General features: G+C 43.1%; 1 protein-coding gene across 1 annotated transcript in view; it reads right to left on the bottom strand.

Moving 5' to 3' along the window:
• Positions 1 to 19,212, bottom strand: part of SYNE2 (spectrin repeat containing nuclear envelope protein 2) — a gene marked incomplete at its 3' end in the record, with an annotated part of 274,897 nt that overhangs the window by 20,674 nt on the left and 235,011 nt on the right. Inside the window, exon 99 of the mRNA XM_079701370.1 lies at positions 130 to 292. Coding sequence (XP_079557496.1) covers positions 130 to 292 — 163 coding nt within the window. The remainder of the gene's footprint in view (positions 1 to 129; positions 293 to 19,212) is intronic.

Raw genomic sequence — 19,212 nt, 5'->3', positions numbered from 1 at the left:
TCTGGAAAAAACATACCAGTATTATGAAATGTGAACCCACTAAAATGCACAGCCAGTGCAGGGATGGTTTGCATTAGCAGACCCTGTGAACACCTAGGCTCTGACAAAAGCCCATTCTCACTTCCCCACCTGCTGTTCAGCGAGCCTCTTCTGAATCTCTTGATCATCACAGACATCATAAACCACAGGCTTAGAAAGCTCAGACTCGATCCGAGCCAACCAGGTGCGAAGGTTGCTCATGTTTTTGTCTAACTGCTGAATAAAAGCGAAGGTCTCCTTCAGCTTCTTCACCCTAAACATATTTGCAGCAAAAAAGAGGTGGAAAACAAAAGCACAATGTTTAGTGGTGAGAAGAAGGCACCCATAAGCGTGTTGGAGGTTAAAAAGTAATCATCACCGGTTACTGATTTTATAGCAGGGACTAATGCTCACGTCACCAGATAAGAGTTTTTATACAGTATGGGACAATTTACAGAATTACTGTTCTGGCTGATTTTCAAATGGACTAAGAGATAATCTACCCATGCAAGTATGAAGTCCTATCATTCTCAGGGTGGGATCCCCTGAGACCCAGAACATCTTTCTGGGGCTCCAGAGGTGATAGGAGATGCCATTTCTTTCTTTCCAGGTTAAGATCACCACATGTGACCTGTCCAGTTTCTGTCTTGGGTATCACCAAGACCACAGCATCCAGGGACCTTTCCTGATGGGTAAAGACGTTACACACGTGGCTCATTGGTGGTACCTGGCCTGCGATGCTTCTCATGGGACCCTCTTCTTAAGCAAGTACAGAGCCTGTGCCAAACCCCACCACATCCAGCCTGAGGGGCTGGGGGTGCCGTACACATGGAACCAGCCCACACTAGGGCAGCTGTCTCAGCCAAAAAGGGAGGGGTGGACACATCATCTACAAGCACAGTTCCAGCTCCATCTACCTGACCAATCTGCCTGGCTCAGCATGGAGTGGATCTGAACTGAGACACATGGCGTCAGTATCCACGAGAGCTCCCGGGCATGACAAAGTGCTGTCACGGGGAAATGATGCAGAGGCTGATGAAAAATGATCTCCATAGAGATCCTGAAAGAAAATGTGAAAATCCTCAAGCAGAGGGAGTGAAGGCTTGCTCTGGTGATCTGTGGGCTTTTTAGTTAATCCCAGAGACTTGCAGTAATGGCTACAATGGAAAATTCCCGCTTACCGATACTCATGTTACAAAGTGCTATCAGAACTGCATCCCACGGTACTGGAAAGAGAAACTGGGGCACTGACCCGTAACTCACAGGAAGTGCCCACCTTCCCTGACAGCAGCATCTCTTCCTTGACTGCCTGGGAACAGCTTCCTGCTGCCCCCCTCACCCTCCTCCCAGCTTCTGGTTCTGTAGCCGAAGTGTACAGCAAGTCTGATTCTCGCTCAAACTCTTCCGCAGTCCTCGCCGACCCCGACATAGCAGTTTAACGCCCTGACCTTTCTAGTTCCTCAAGCGGTCAGTGGCCGCTCTGCCTCCAGCCCTGCACTCTGCAAAGTGGCTCCCCTCCCTTCTCCTGCAGCTTCTACCACTGTTCCCTCCAAGATCAGCTGAGGGCCCTTCGCCCACGTGCTCCTGCAGCCCTGTGTCTGCACCCCTCGTTGACTGTGCCCATCTGGACAGAGCCCACACCAGCCAGGCTGCATGGGGCTCCCTCTGCGTGCACAGTACCCCCAAGACTGCCTGGTGGCTCAGAGGCCTTGACAAGCATTTACTGAATGAATAAATGTGTGTAATAATCCACTCCATGTAATTATTTAACAAAACCACAGGGCTGTGAGTGTTTATTACTTAAGTAAACCAGAGAGATTTGAGAAGATGGCGGAAGAGTAAGACGCGGAGATCACCTTACTCCCCACAGATACATCAGAAATACATCTACATGTGGAACTGCTCCTATAGAAAACCCACTGAACGCTGGCAGAAGACCTCAAACCTCCCAAAAGCCATGTGGAGGACAGGCTCTTGGTGCTCCAGCCAGGCATCAGGGCTGTGCCACTGAGGTGGGAGAGCCAAGTTCACGACACTGGTCCACAGGAGACCTCCCAGCTCCACGTAATATCAAACAGCGAAAATCTCCAGGAGACCTCCATCTCAACACCAACACCCAGCTGCACACAACGACCAGCAAGCTATAGTGCTGGATACCCTATGCCAAACAACTAGCAAGACAGGAACACAGCCCCATCCATTAGCAGAGAGGCTGCCTAAAATCATAATAAGGCCACAGACACCCAAAAAAATGCCACCAGATGTGGACCTGCCCAGCAGAAAGACAAGATCCAGCCTCATCCACCAGAACACAGGCACTAGTCCCCTCCACCAGGAAAGCTACATAACCCACTGAACCAACCTAAGCCACTGGGGACAGACACCAAAAACAACGGGAACTATGAACCTGCAGCCTGAGAAAAGGAGACCCCAAACAGTGAGATAAGCAAAATGAAAAGACAGAAAAACAAACAGCAGATGAAGGGGCAAGGTAAAAACCCACCAGACCTAACAAATGAAGAGGAAATAGGCAGTCTACCTGAAAAAGAATTCAGAATAATGATAGTAAAGATGATCCAAAATCTTGGAAACAGAATAGAGAAAATGCAAGAAACATTTAACAAGGACCTAGAAGAACAAAAGAGGAAACAAACAATGATGAACAACACAACAAATGAAATTAAAAATACTCTAGAAGGGATCAATAGCAGAATAACTGAGGCAGAAGAACGGATAAGTGACCTGGAAGATAAAATAGTGGAAATAACTACTGCAGAGCAGAATAAAGAAAAAAGAATGAAAAGAACTGAGGACAGTCTCAGAGACCTCTGGGACAACATTAAACGCACCAACATTCGAATCATAGGGGTCCGAGAAGAAGAAGAGAAAAAGAAAGGGACTGAGAAAATATTTGAAGAGATTATAGTTGAAAACTTCCCTAATATGGGAAAGGAAATAGTTAATCAAGTCCAGGAAGCACAGAGAGTCCCATACAGGATAAAGCCAAGGAGAAACATGCCAAGACACATATTAATCAAACTATAAAAAATTAAATACAAAGAAAACATATTAAAAGCAGCAAGGGAAAAACAACAAATAACACACAAGGGAATCCCCATCAGGATAACAGCTGATCTCTCAGCAGAAACTCTGCAAGCCAGAAGGGAGTGGCAGGACATATTTAAAGTGATGAAGGAGAAAAACCTACAACCAAGATTACTCTACCCAGGAAGGATCTCATTCAGATTTGATGGAGAAATTAAAACCTTTACAGACAAGCAAAAGCTGAGGGAGTTCAGAACCACCAAACCAGCTTTAGAACAAATACTAACAGAACTTCTCTAGGCAAGAAACACAAGAGAAGGAAAAGACCTACAATAACAAACCCAGAACAATTAAGAAAATGGGAATAGGAACATACATATTGATAATTACCTTAAATGTAAATGGATTAAATGCTCCAACCAAAAGACACAGAGTGGCTGAATGGATACAAAAACAAGACCCGTATATATGCTGTCTACAAGAGACCCACTTTAGACCTAGGGACACATACAGACTGAAAGTGAGGGGATGGAAAAAGATATTCCATGAAAATGGAAACCAGAAGAAAGCTGGAATAGCATTTCTCATATCAGAGAAAATAGACTTTAAAATAAAGACTATTACAAGAGACAAAGAAGGACACTACATAATGATCAAGGGATCGATCCAAGAAGAAGATATAACAATTGTAAATATTTCTGCACCCAACATAGGAGCACCTCAATACATAAGGCAAATACTAACAGCCATAAAAGGGGAAATCGACAGTAACACAATCATACTAGGAGACTTTAACACCCCACTTTCACCAATGGACAGATCATGCAAAATGAAAATAAATAAGGAAACACAAGCTTTAAATGATACATTAAACAAGATGGACTTAATTGATATTTATAGGACATTCCATCCCCAAACAACAGAATACACATTTTTCTCAAGTGCTCATGGAACATTCTCCAGGATAGATCATATCTTGGGCCACAAATCTAGCCTTGGTAAATTTAAGAAAACTGAAATCATATCAAGTATCTTTGCCGACCACAAGGCTATGAGACTAGATATCAATTACAGGAAAAGATCTGTAAAAAATACAAACACATGGAGGCTAAACAATACACTACTTAATAACGAAGTGATCACTGAACAAATCAAAGAGGAAATCAAAAAATACGTAGAAACAAATGACAATGGAGACACGACGACCCAAAACCTATGGGATGCAGCAAAAGCAGTTCTAAGAGGGAAGTTTATAGCAATACAATCCTACCTTAAGAAACAGGAAACATCTCAAATAAACAACCTAACCTTGCACTTAAAGCAATTAGAGAAAGAAGAACAAAAAAACCCCAAAGTTAGCAGCAGGAAAGAAATCATAAAGATCAGATCAGAAATAAATGAAAAAGAAATGAAGGAAACGATAGCAAAGATCAATAAAACTAAAAGCTGGTTCTTTGAGAAGATAAACAAAATTGATAAACCATTAGCCAGACTCATCAAGAAAAAAAGGGAGAAGACTCAAATCAATAGAATTAGAAATGAAAAAGGAGAAGTAACAACTGACACTGCAGAAATACAAAGGATCATGACAGATTACTACAACCAATTCTATGCTAATAAAATGGACAAGCTGGAAGAAATGAACAAATTCTTAGAAATGCACAACCTGCTGAGACTGAACCAGGAAGAAATAGAAAATATGAATAGACCAATCACAAGCACTGAAATTGAAACTGTGATTAAAAATCTTCCAACAAACAAAAGCCCAGGACCACATGGCTTCACAGGCAAATTCTATCTAACATTTACAGAAGAGCTAACATCTAGCCTTCTCAAACTCTTCCAAAATACAGCAGAGGGAGGAACACTCCCAAACTCATTCTATGAGGCCACCATCACCCTGATACCAAAACCAGACAAAGATGTCACAAAGAAAGTAAACTACACACCAATATCATCGATGAACACAGAGGCAAAAATCCTCAACAAAATAGTAGCAAACAGAATCCAACAGCACATTAAAAGGATCATACACCATGATCAAGTGGGGTTTATTCCAGGGATGCAAGGATTCTTCAATATATGCAAATAAATCAATGTGATACACCGTATTAACCAACTGAAGGAGGAAAACCATATGATCTTCTCAATAGATGCAGAGAAAGCTTTCGACTAAATTCAACACCCATTTATGATAAAAATCCTGCAGAAAGTAGACAGAGGGAACTTACCTCAACATAATAAAGGCCATATATGACAAACCCACAGCCAACATGATCCTCAATGGTGAAAAACTGAAACCATTTCCACTAAGATCAGGAATAAGACAAGGTTGCCCACTCTCACCACTCTTATTCAACATAGTTTTGGAAGTTTTAGCCACAGCAATCAGAGAAGAAAAAGAAATAAAAGGAATCCAAATTGGAAAAGAAGAAGTAAAGCTGTCACTCTTTGCAGATGACATGATACTATACATAGAGAATCCTAAAGATGCTACCAGACAACTACTAGAGCTAATCAATGAATTTGGTAAAGTAGCAGGATACAAAATTAATGCACAGAAATCTCTGGCATCCTTATACACTAATGATGAAAAATCTGAAAGTGAAATTAAGAAAACACTCCCATTTACCACTGCAACAAAAAGAATAAAATATCTAGGAATAAACCTACCTAAGGAGACAAAAGACCTGTATGAAGAAAATTATAAGACACTGATGAAAGAAATTAAAGATGATACAAATAGATGGAGAGATATACCATGTTCTTGGATTGGAAGAATCAACATTGTGAAAATGACTCTACTACCCAAAGCAATCTACAGATTCAATGCAATCCCTATCAACCTACCACTGGCATTTTTCACAGAACTAGAACAAAAAATTTCACAATTTGTATGGAAACACAAAAGACCCCGAATAGCCAAAGCAATCTTGAGAACGAAATATGGAGCTGGAGGAATCAGGCTCCCTGACTTCAGACTATACTAAAAAGCTACAGTAATCAAGACAGTACGTACTGGCACAAAAACAGAAATATAGATCAATGGAACAGGATAGAAAGCTCAGAGATAAACCCACGCACATATGGTCATCTTATCTTTGATAAAGGAGGCAAGAATATACAGTGGAGAAAAGACAGCCTCTTCGATAAGTGGCGTCAGGAAAATTGGACAGGTACATGTAAAAGTATGAAATTAGAACACTCCCTAACACCATACACAAAAATACCCTCAAAATGGATTAAAGAACTAAATGTAAGGCCAGACACTATCAAACTCTTAGAGGAAAACATAGGCAGAACACTCTATGACATAAATCACAGCAAGATCCTTTGTGACCCACCTCTTAGATAAATGGAAATAAAAACAAAAATAAACAAATGGGACCTAATGAAACTTAAAAGCTTTTGCACAGCAAAGGAAACCATAAACAAGACCAAAAGACAACCCTCAGAATGGGAGAAAATATTTGCAAATGAAGCAACTGACAAAGGATTAATCTCCAAAATTTACAAGCAGCTCATTCAGCTCAATAACAGAAAACCAAACAACCCAACCCTAAAATGGGCAGAAGACCTAAACAGACATTTCTCCAAAGAAGATATATAGATTGCCAACAAACACATGAAAGAATGCTCAACATCATTAATCATTAGAGAAATGCAAATCAAAACTACAATGAGATATCATCTCACACCAGTCAGAATGGCCATCATCAAAATAACTAGAAACAATAAATGCTGGAGAGGGTGTGGAGAAAAGGGAAACTTCTTGCACAATTGGTGGGAATGTAAATTGATACAGCCACTATGGAGACAGTATGGAGCTTCCTTAAAAAACTACAAATAGAACTACCATACGACCCAGCAATCCCACTACTGGGCATATACCTTGAGAAAACCATAATTCAAAAAGAGTCATGTACCAAAATGTTCACTGCAGCTCTATTTACAATAGCCAGGACATGGAAGCAACCTAAGTGTCCATCACCAGGTGAATGGATAAAGAAGATGTGGCATACATATACAATGGAATACTACTCAGCCATAAAAAGAAACGAAATTGAGTTATTTGTAGTGAGGTGGATGGACCTAGAGTCTGTCATACAGAGTGAAGTAACTCAGAAAGAGAAAAACAAATACCGTATGCTAACGCATATATATGGAATCTAAGAGAAAAAAAAAAAGGTCATGAAGAACCTAGGGGTAAGACGGGAATAAAGACACAGACCTACTAGAGCATGGACTTGAGGATATGGGGAGGGGGAAGGGTAAGCTGGGACAAAGTGAGAGAGTGGCATGGACATATATACACTACCAAACGTAAAATAAATAGCTAGTGGGAAGCAGCCACATAGCACAGGGAGATCAGCTCGGTGCTTTGTGACCACCTAGAGGGGTGGGATAGGGAGGGTGGGAGGGAGGGAGACACAAGAGGGAAGAGATATGGGAACATATGTATATGTATAACTGATTCACTTTGTTATAAAGCAGAAACTAATACACCACTGTAAAGCAATTATACTCCAATAAAGATGTTAAAAAAAAAAAAGTAAACCAGAGAGTTGTGTGTAGCTTTTATTTTTACTATTATCTTTTTGCACCCTACTATCAACCCAATCAACCTTGGGGAATGACTTCTAGCTCCAGCTCTATTTCCAATTAACTTTATAATTTAGAGAAAATCCTTCTACCTCAGCCCCTCATCTCTAGCAGGCCTCTCAGGTCCCTCCAGCCTCAGGGAGGCGGTAGCATCTGGGCGACATTCAGGCCAGAGCTCTGGAGGTGAGCAGACCCAGATCTAATCCCCACTGTACCATCTCTAAGCTGTGTACCCGGCAAGGTACCTAATGGTCCTGATTCCCAGTTTCCTTGTTAATCTTCAAATTATCCACCTTGTAGGGGGTTCTGAGACAGAAACAAGAGGATGCATGTAAAGCCTTTGGCATAAAGTAAGCACTCACTATAATACTAGTTCTTATTACTGCTGACTGGGATCACACACTGCTATAATAATGCCTCATTTACACGGTATTGGCTCTCACATAGTCCTTTTATAAATATTTTATCCTCAATAGTGCCGTGAGGTAGGCAAGCTTGGAAGGAGGCCGTGGAGCCTGGTGATGAAGAGCACACTCTTTGTGGTCAGGGTCTGGGTATGAATCCTGGCTCTATTTAATCTCATCTGTCAAACGGCATCAACAGTGGTACCTTCCTTCACTGGGTGGCGGAGGGCAGAATGAGATATACATGCGTGAAAGGCACTTGGCACAGCGTCTGACAGAGATAAATGCCCAGAGATTGTGGTTGTAATGATTTTAAGATGGTCTATTTTCCAAATTACATTCTTACTGCAAATATCACAAGGAGTTTCCTTCAAAGCCACAAGATGATTTATTAAAAAGGAAGTAACAGAATCCAGGGCCAGGCCGGGATGCAGCTGTAACCTAGATACTTCCTTTGTTCCCCTGGTTTTCAAGTTATACCCTCCTCACCCCAATGTCTTGTCAGCCTGACTGCCCAGGGAACAGAAGGAACACTCCAGACAATGCCAGAGCAGCTGGGAACCCCAGGCCCCATGGGACAAAGTCTTGCATGCAGTTTGCAAGGGGCTACCCTCCTGGGAGGCTCTGGCTGGAGAAGCTCCGCCCTGAGAGCTTCCTGTAGGTGGGGAGAGGCGCTCAGGCCAGCAGCCTCTGCACAGCCCTCCTGCTTCCTGCTTCCCCATCCTTCCTCCTCTCTCCTCCCAGAATGGCAGCCCCCACTGCTTCATCGAGCACCCGACCCTAGTCCATCATAAGGCTCTCAGCCTCTTTATTTTGAAAGAAGAGGGCCAGAATGCAACTTTTTAAATGAAGAGAGCTAACAAGTAATAAAATAACCTGGGTGCAAAAATACTGAGATGCAGTGATCCTGAATCCTGTTAATCCCGAGGGGTGAGGTGTGCAGTAAGCAGAGGGGGGAGTATGGAGAAGGTGGATGAATAATTAGCTTGGCTTCCCCGGAACTATGGTACTCCAGGCCAGTGGCGTCCCAAATGTGGGGCTCAAGCCCATTGGTGGCCAAACAAATGGGGTGTGGGAAGAAAATATTAGACTTTCTACTGTTATCCCATTCTTTTAACATTTCTACATTGGGTATGCTTTAAAATTCACAAAACTTTATTACTAAAATGGAACATCTACAGAACATGCCGACATCTTTACGTGCCAGGCCTATTGTGCTTTATATATAAGTCAGCAACTCATTTAATCCTTACGACGATGCTGTGAGATCAGTCTAATAACATCCCCATTTGACAGATGAGGTAACTGAGGCAATGAGATTAAATAATTTACCATAGTAACATGGCCAGTCAATGGCAGAGGAAGGATTCCAACCTGGGCAGTCTGGCTGGAGCTACTGTTCTTTTTTTTTTTTTTTTTTTAAACAGCTTTATTGGAGTATAATTGCTTTACGATGGTGTGTTAGTTTCTGCTTTATAACAAAGTGAATCAGTTATACATATACATGTTTCCATATCTCTTCCCTCTTACGTCTCCTGGAGCTACTGTTCTTAAGCACTTTTCTTGTGGTATCCTATATAAACCTGCACATGATAATGGACACATATGGGGGGGTGGGTACAGGACGGTTTCCAGCGCTGTCAGGGAATATGATCAGGAGTCTAGACTCACGGCTCTAGGACACACTGGCGGGTAGAAGCCCATCCTACAAGTGTGGCATTTTGGGTGCCCATTTTGCCCCTCCATGATTTCCTTTCAATAAACATTTAACCACTCACTTTGTCTTGGGTCCTGTGCAGATCCTGAGGATTTGAAGATAACTTATTCCCAGAGGTCATGATCTAATTTAGATCTAATTTAGACATTATAATATTATAGGAGGTACTCAATAAATACCTTCTGAATGAACAAGTGACATTCACACATCCCCTCAAATTTGTCTTTTTCATAAAAGAGGTGGTCATGTTACATTTTAAAGGAAAGAGGTGACGATCAGAGCACCTCCGAGCCATCTTGCCACAATCTGCTGCCACACTATGGGCCACACATGCTCCTAGACATTGGTTCCATACTGGATAAGTGAAGTACTTAAAAACAAGCATACGCATCACACACACGCTTAGGGCAAAAAAAAAAAGAGGAAGGAAGGGTGGGAGGGAAAGAAAAGAAGCTACAAAACATTCATCCAGTCAGGACTTAACCTGCTTCTATGTCCCAACCTCTGACTGAAGGCGAAATATCCCCAAATGCACAGTGGCATAAATAAATGTTCCTCCTCAGATAATCATGTTACGACTTACTCTGGGAACCATCAGATGTACTGCTGAGTCTATATTGATTGTGCAGACACTAATCTAATTACCTAATCAACACCTTTCCCAGGTCAGGAAGTACACGTCATTTGCTAACCCAGGCAACCGACCTCCTAGTTAGGCCTTGTTATTAATATTGCTCTTGGAAAATTTTAAATCTCGAGTTAATATTGGGAACAAGGAAATCCATTCAGAAACCAGACTGTTGTCACAGGGGAGCAAGCACAATTCTGCATTACATCAACCACCCAGGCAGCTTAAGTAGCTCACCATCTCTGTACTGGCCCATGCTTCACCCAGGTGTGCTTGACTAATACTAATCACACATATATTTCAACAAATCATATTTCTCCAGAAAAAATAAGCATGATTCCCTGAGCTGAATTCCAGTTCTGAGGACTGGAAAAACAAGATATTTAGCCGCAAAGAGGAAGTTTTTCACCTGTATGGACTATTGAAAGACCCAAATAAAACGAAAACATTTTTATATGATACCAAACAAAATAAGGAGTTTGACAAAGAGTATACAAATTAGCAGTTCTTTTGTGGGGCTTGCGGGTAGAAATGCAGAAAATAATCAAGGTGAATAAAGTTTTTCCTTTATCTTCATCTAGCGATGGATGGGAATTTAATACTTATGAACCCTCTTCCCTCTCCAAAACAAAAATCAAGCCAGGTTAATATCACTTCATGATTCAGGCCTAAGTCTTACTGTGTGTGAGGGAGGCTTTAAATATCAAATTCATGTATACGGAAGAGTTTACATTTCATTCCTATTCTCTCCATGCTAAAGGGACTACAGTTAAATTATTAAGGCCCTGGACCAGCGTAAGTTAAAAAAAATTCCCATGCCCATGTGGACAGCGTAACTTAAAAAGGAAAGCTGAGATGGTTGAGTATCTGCATTTGTATTGAAACAAACAGATACTCAGACCTGTGGGCAGCTGTCAGTTGCTAAAAACACTGTGCAAATTCTGCACAATTGCATCTTTGTAAATGACTAAACATCTTTGTAGTAAGATAATCAATTACTCCACGATCTTGAAGCCCTGATTTGAGGGCACGGACATTACAATACATTTGAGCTAATCGCCTCTTTGAAGCATTTATGTCGCCAGAGGACTTCCATTTTCCACACAGCATAATCACTTCTCTCCCCTGCTTGTCAAAGGCTGGCTGCAGACACCACACGCATGCTGACACTGGGAAAGAACCCATCCCCCGATGGCCGAGCACACACACTCCGCAGCCACCATCTCATCGGTAATTTCTATTGTAACCAACATGAGAGCGCGAGAAAACGAGACCCACAGGGACAGCAGCCGCCGCTCCCAGATGTAGGACTGATCACCAAAATGGCACTTACTGTTGATGAGAAACAAATCATTCCTTAGGTTGAGCGAAACCTCCAAGTCCCCGGTTGCACCTCCACCTCCCAGGGACGAGGCGGCCCCTCCCCCGCCCGGCGGCCTCTCCATTCACTGGTTCAGCATCTTGCACAGGCCGCCCTCCCGCAGGCTCCCGCGGGCACAGCTCACTCGCTGCTACGGAGCAGTGCGGGTAGGCAGGGAAGAGACCTGCTTCTCCGCTAACTGCAATTTTTAATCTCAGTTTTCTTCCTTCCAATAAACAAATATCTCTAGCCCTTGCCTCTCTTACACACACACAGTCTTTGTTCTGACGCTACAGGATTGCAAGGCTGGGGGAAGAAAGTCCCAGTGTTATCTTGGCTATGGGTTATTTATGAAGTGCTATAAACGCAGGGAAGAAACACTTAAGATTTGGGGCACAGAAACGAGGATTTCTGCTCTCATCAAATTAAATGTCTCTGTTTCAGGTTTAAAAGCAATGGTGAAATCTGAAGCCCCGAGTCCAACAGGAATGGCTTCCTCCTAAAAAAGAAATTTCCCCAGGAGGTTTTCTGCCCTGCCTTTTCAGTCCTGTGCATCCTGGCTTGGGAGGGGCAGGGAGTTTATTTAGTCCATTTCTTTGCTTTTTTACAATAATAATAATAATAGTAACACTACTATCTTGTAGTACAATGGAGTTCAACACTTTGCAGAGGAAGAAATTTTGCAGTTTTCCTTGCTAGTCCCTCCTAGGTTTTACCATAATTTGAGTAACTGAAAATTCATCCACGTCCCTATCCGTGCTTCTCTACATGACCCTGAGGGGCTCTGCTTAGTGAAGCACCCTTGGTTTGTGTCCAAGCCCCTTTCAGGCTCAGTCTCAGCCTTATTTGGAGACTCAGTGATATCAGTAATTTCTCATGGGTCCCCAAAGCCCAACATTTAGCCATTATTACATCCCCACCTTGAAACACACCAAGCACATTCTAGACCAGTGAAATTAGGAATAAAGATTTGGAAATAGTTCTCCCCAAAGGCAGCATCTAACTTGTGTCCACATGCTTGGCCGTCCCTGGTGCTACCCCAAGGCTCAGTATGCTGGACCTGCCTGATGCTGGACACCAGGCTCCTGACTGCTCATTGATCCTGCTGTGATGGCTGCTGTCTCCTTGGAGAAGCTCCCCGACCCTCAGGAAGGCATTTCTGCAGGGCCCGGGAGCAAGAGCCACCTGCTCCAGAGGTGGAACGATGGGATTTGTGATGGGAAGGAAAAAGGAAAGTGGGGAGGCTGACCTCATATCTGGCTCTCCCTGTGCGACAAATCGCTAAGTGCTTCTAGTCCCACTGAATCAGGCAACCTGCTAAGACCAGAGCAAGTCAACTTTATGACTAGCGGCATTGTTTGGTCTTCCAAAGTAACCTTGAGAAAATACAGATAAAAGGAAAGCAATGAAAAACGTATCAGCTTAAAAAGGCACACATCTCTCTGCCCATTCTTCAAGGGATGGAAAAACAATCTTAACACACAGTTGCCATGGTAATAACTGCTGAGCTTAAATGACAACATTTTAATTGCTACTATTATAAAGCAGGTGGGCTTTTCACGTTGGTAGATAAAATGTGAAAATTATGCTTAGTTAAAAAGCTTTTTCATGGACTTGATCTTTCTGATAGCAAGAGAGCTATCTAGTCTAAACAGGAAGGGACCATAAGGTAGTACATCTGAGTGTGTCCCTCCTTCATAGCACTGGCTTAAGGATGCCAAGTCTATTAAATGATGCTACCACCAAAGAGAAATTAGGAGAAAGGTAACAACATTCATGACATTTTCTACGAAGAAAAAAAAGAGTTCCCGTGTTCCTTTTTCCATAATGAACATTTAGTAAATACAGATAAAAAGAAAATTAAAATCACCGATGATGCCAACACCAACAGATATGTCTTTCCACTCAGTTGTCTCATCTCTTTTAGGCACTGAAAGCTTTGACCAGATCATCCTCACAAGCTGCTAGAAAGAGTCGTTAAAAAGAGCTCCCCAACCCCATGTCTCTGAAGAGGCTCCACCAAGATGAACAACCAGACAGTCACTCACTGAGGATACAGGGCCCCTGCTCCATGGGACAAGGTGAAGGCTTTAATGAATGAAATGGGGAGGGGGTTCTGGGAAACAAAAGGAGATGAATCTTTAAGGAGTTCAACTCCTGGGATTTTGAAATCAAAGGTACATATAAGTGAGGTTATGTGTCGAGCTGAGGCTTTCTTTGGCATCAGTCCTGTTGATGGCCAGGGACCCTCTTTTCAGAGCTTTAGTCTGTGCTGGCTGAAGCAGGTCAACTTTGCATCCTTTGGTCCATCACCCAACATCCTGTGCCTAAGCTGTTCTTATTAATAGGTAACCTAGCTGCCTCCAAAACACGGATCACACATATCAGTCGTTCTGAAAAACGACTTCTGTACTTTAGTCATCTCTCCTGCATTCAGGTTTTGCTGTGTCACTTTTCAAAGATATTATCTAAGAAAACATGGGCAAGAGAGGAGGCAACAGTTACAATTAAAAAAAAAGGTAACTCTCCCAAAAAAGAGGGGATATATGTATATGAACAGCTGATTCATTTTGCTGTACAGGAGAAACTAATACAACATTGTAAAGCAACTATACTCCCAATAAAAATTAATTAAAAAAGAAAGTTAATATAGGAAACGGCCTTTAAAAAAAGTTAACTCTTCATTTAATCTGTCAAGAAACATAGTAGGATATAATTAGTATTTGTCATCAAATCAGATTGGGTTCTATAATAATCACACCATTCACCAAAAAATATGTAGTGCTTCAAATGGCCTTTCTGTGGAAGAAATTAATAGCATGTTTTATAAAAGTTCAGATGTCACAAATGCAAGAAGCTGCCCAAGGGCCCATGAGGAATGCTAAAAGCTCCTGCGGCAATTCTGATGGAGAGCCAGTTCTGTGCATTTTAGTGCCCACATCAGGGCCTCATGTGACCTTATGTGAGGAAATCAGCATTAAGACTGACTTAGGCACCCCAGTCCCCTTGATGATCTGGTTATTTCAGGAGATGTGTCCTTTAGATTCTTTAAGGATTTTTACAGAAGCTGAAAAACACTTTACAAGCAGAGGAAAAACAGTGGTTTGGGTCTAAGCACCCTCCCTCTCCTCCCCTATCACACAGCCATACTGCACTGCACCAGAGGCTGGCATGCGTGTGTATAGACAGACCCATCGTTGTCCTGGTACTTTTTCATCCAGAATCTTGTCCATAGTTTATCAACAAGATGACAGGCTTACAGAGCTTGCAAGACTTGGGTTATCGTAAGTGGCAAGTCCACTGTGTCGCCTCATACTGCTGCTTGTCCTAGCACTACTGGCAACACCTGGGCACTTGTTAGAAATGCACATTCTTGGCCCTACCCAGTCCTATGGAATCAGAAGCTCTGGAGGTGGGGTCCAGCCATCCATGTTCTCGGGAGCCCTCCAGGGATTCTGATGAATGTTTAAGTTTGAGAACCACTGCTCTAGAGTAAACAGTAAAGTCTATATCGAGTACTAGATTTTAGAAAAATTCTGATAAACCACATTTTCCCAAAAAAATCAATTAATTAATTTTTGGCTGCGTTGGGTCTTTGTTGCTGTGCGTGGGCTTTCTCTAGCTGTGGCAAGCAGGGGCTACTCTTCATTGCGGTGCACGGGCTTCTCATTGCAGTGGCTTCTCTTGTTGTGGAGCATAGGCTCTAGGTGCGCGGGCTTTACTAGTTGCAGCACATGGGCTCAGTAGTTGTGGCTCGCATGCTCTAGAGCGCAGGCTCAGCAGTTGTGGCTCACAGGCATCTGTAGTTGTGGCTCGCGGGCTCTAGAGCGCAGGCTCAGTAGTTGTGGTGCATGGGCTTAGTTGCTCCGCGGCATGTGGGATCTTCCCAGACCAGGGCTTGAACCTGTGTCCCCTGCATTAGCAGGCGGATTCTTAACCACTGCGCCACCAGGGAAGACCTAAACCACCTTTAAAAGTCTCAAAGGAGCCAAGTACTCTTCTGATGCATGGTGCAGGGGGACAGAAAGACCTTGGCTTCGTGCCACCATGTGCAGAATTGCTTCTGCCCTTGGCTCGGTTATTTACCCTCTCTGAGCTCGGCATCCTTCTCTGTAAAATGGATAATACTGACCTTGCAGGGTTGCTGCAAGGATGAAATGAAATAATATATATGAGCCTGGCCCTTAAAAAAATAAACACTGGGTTCTTCCCCTATCCACCAAATAACGGAGCCTACTATCTGAAATGATCAGTAAATTTAATGTGCATTTAAGTAACCTTGTCCTCCATGTCTTATCAATTCTTTTGAAATTTACCTCTGTTTTGCTGAGAATGAACCCAAAACAACAGGTCTTTTTTCATTTTTTTTTTCTAGTGAATTAAACCTGATTTATTGAGGTCTTGAACTTCTGAACACCATCCCCAACTTTTTGTTTGTTTGTTTGTTTTTGCGGTACGCGGGCGTCTCACTGTTGTGGCCTCTCCCATTGCGGAGCACAGGCTCCGGATGGGCAGGCTTAGCAGCCCTGGCTCACGGGCCCAGTCGCTCCGTGGCATGTGGGATCCTCCGGGACCGGGGCACGAACTCGTGTCCCCTGCATCAGCAGGCAGACTCTCAACCACTGCGCCACCAGGGAAGCCCCATCCCCAACTTTTAAGTTAAAGGCTTGTAGTTAAAATCTTGAAGTCATGAAGCTGGATACCTGCTTCATAACTTCAAGATTGGTCTCCCTCCCAATCTTCCCTCTTGTTAACAACAGGTGCTGTGCCCTGACACAGGAATGAAGTAGCAGAACACTGTGAGCAGGACAGGAACGGTTAAATGTGTCCAGAATTATTTGGGCAAATGAGGCCGTTAGTATACCCTGCAGGGCTGCAGGCTCTGATCAGCATGGTTCAAATTCTGCAGCCTGTGCTCTCCTGATTTTCTGATGGCCATGCAATGAGTGTCAGCAATCAGACAAGGAGTTGATTCTATGTGAGGCCAATTTACGGCAGGTTCAAGCTTGCTGCCTCAACCCACAGATTCACCTAAAGCGTAAAGTCAACTAAGAGTTTCCTAGACTGTCAGCCATCTGTCTCACCCTGGCCTTTGCTTTAAGGTGAAACAAGTTATTCCTTCCCTAGTCCTTCAGTTTCGAAGGGATTAGGTTTTCAAAATGTTCTAGTCATTTCAATGTAACAAGACACAGGGGCCTGGGTTAGCAGGGAGGTAACACAACTGTTTGAGTAGAAATCCTGGTTGCCTCATGTGCTGACTGTGTAATCATGGGCAAGTTACTTAACTTCAGTGCCTCAGTTTCCTCATCTGTAAAATGGGATAATGATATCTACCTTTCAGAATTATAGTGAAGATTAAGTGAAATCATACATAAAAAGCACATTGTTAAGAATACAGCCGGCAGCCAATATATTTGCTATTATTTCAACTCCTTATTTTGCCAATTGCTCTTTCCAAAGAGACCACTGAAATTTCACCTGCTGTTTTTTTGTCTTTCCCACCAAGGAACTGGCTGAAGACAGGCAGTTAGAGAGGAGGGAGGAAAGCAAGCAGCCTATTAAACTCTGAAGTGATAGAACCAAAGCACAAATGAGTAAGAATGAATCATCACTCTAGTCCTCAGGAAGCAGAATCTAGATCCTACTTGTGAATGATCTGAGAACAGGTATGATGTCCTCATACTCTTGATTAGTGCCAGGTGCCCAAGGAGACTTTGGAGATAAAGACAATGACAACAAAGACATACCAGACATAATTTACCCAACAGAAATGATGACAATCTTATGTCCTGAAACATTCATTCATTTCAACAAATATCTGAAGCACTGTTCTAAGCGCTGGAAATAAGATAGTCAAAGACATTGTTCTCATGGAAGAAAGACCTCTCATGATTAGATCTAAGCGAGGGAATCCTCTTCCACTCAAAAAACATGTTACTTAGTCTTAAAGTCTTCTTAGGGAAAGACAATGATAATAACCACTCAATAAATACTGGCTCCCACATGCTGGTCCCAGGCCAAATGCGAGACATGTGTCATTCATCCCCACAGCGGCCTCTGATGTAATCAGTGCTGTGAGACACATTTTGCAGATTTAGAAACTGAGGCTTAGAAAGGTTAAATCACTACAAGTTTCCATGGTGAGTGGAAGTCAGGTAAAGTCAGGACTGGCTCAAAATCTGTGCTCTTAATCCTTGCTTGGGTTACCATCATGGATTTCCATAGATTTTTTTTCCCCCAACTGGGAGTAGATAGAAGTTGAACTCAGCCCAGCTTGTGCTGCCAGCCAAATCACCCTAATATTTATCCTCGACAGACCCTCCCTTCTAAAAAAACCATGAAAGACTCAAACTTTATTTAGGAGGACAAGTCTTCAGTTAAGATTTAAGCTCTTCTAAGACTTAGCCTCAACCTACCTTTCTAAAAGCTTCATCTCCTGCACTTGAGCCAATGGAGCTTCTTATAATTTCCTGGACAGTTTCTATTCTGCACTACCCTGTACCTTTTTGCTCACAGCATATGTTTCTCCCCCTTCTGCCACCAGTAGCGCTGGGATCCCAACCCCTTATTCAGGACCATCTCGGGGACACTGCTCTTCTATCAGGCAGGCCCCTCCCAATCCCCAGCCCCACTCCAGGAAGATGAGGTTGGAGCTCTCAGACCACTTGGCTTTACACCTGCCCGCATGTCTGCTTCCATTAATGTAACTGACTCATCTTACTTGCCGGGCTGTAATTCTCATAGCACTTAGCCTGGTGCATCTGCTGACTGAACTAGGTTCATTTATGGTTTACAGTAAACAATGAGGTAAAGGAAATGCCAAATTATTAAGAGTATTTTATTTTCAGTACTCCCTGATTCTTCGTTTACCTTGCAGGATTCTCCTGTATAGTCCACGTTATATATGTGTTCAAAATTTCCAAGCACTCTGTTATGTAAAAGACTCGCTCGGCCAGTGGAAACAAAGCTGTATGAACGGCCCCAAAGCCAAGAGACTGCTCTCTGTGTGCCAGGTTACAACTGAAAAATACTTTGGTCGGGGTCTGTCTTTGGACAGAGAATTTGAAGACGGAAGACATTTAAAAGTTTGAGTGGCACTGTCATCGTTATTTTGTGAGGGGAGATAAAATGATCAGCCTTGTTTCTGACAAGCACTGGATAGCCTTGATTTATAGGCACAGCTGTGCCTCCTTAGTCCACATCTTAGGACCAGATGCCCACTGGGGACCTGGCACACCCGGCAAACCTGCAGAGAAGCCTTGCCTTGGCTGAGTGTGCCCAGCCCCCGTGGTGGTGGTGATGGGGGTGTGTGTGGGGCAGTCGGGGACCTCCAGAAGCAGCACCTAGAAATCAGGCCTATGCCCTGGCCTACCTGCACTTGTCACACACAAGGAGGAGCAGGCAGGCAGGATTTCATCTGGGGGACACGCAAGTCCTA

The sequence above is a fragment of the Hyperoodon ampullatus genome, assembly GCF_949752795.1.
Source record: "Hyperoodon ampullatus genome assembly, chromosome: 3".
In the NCBI taxonomy this organism is placed as follows: Eukaryota; Metazoa; Chordata; class Mammalia; order Artiodactyla; family Ziphiidae; genus Hyperoodon; species Hyperoodon ampullatus.
Note: the sequence above shows the minus strand (reverse complement) of the source record. Positions and strands in the feature narration are given on the sequence as shown.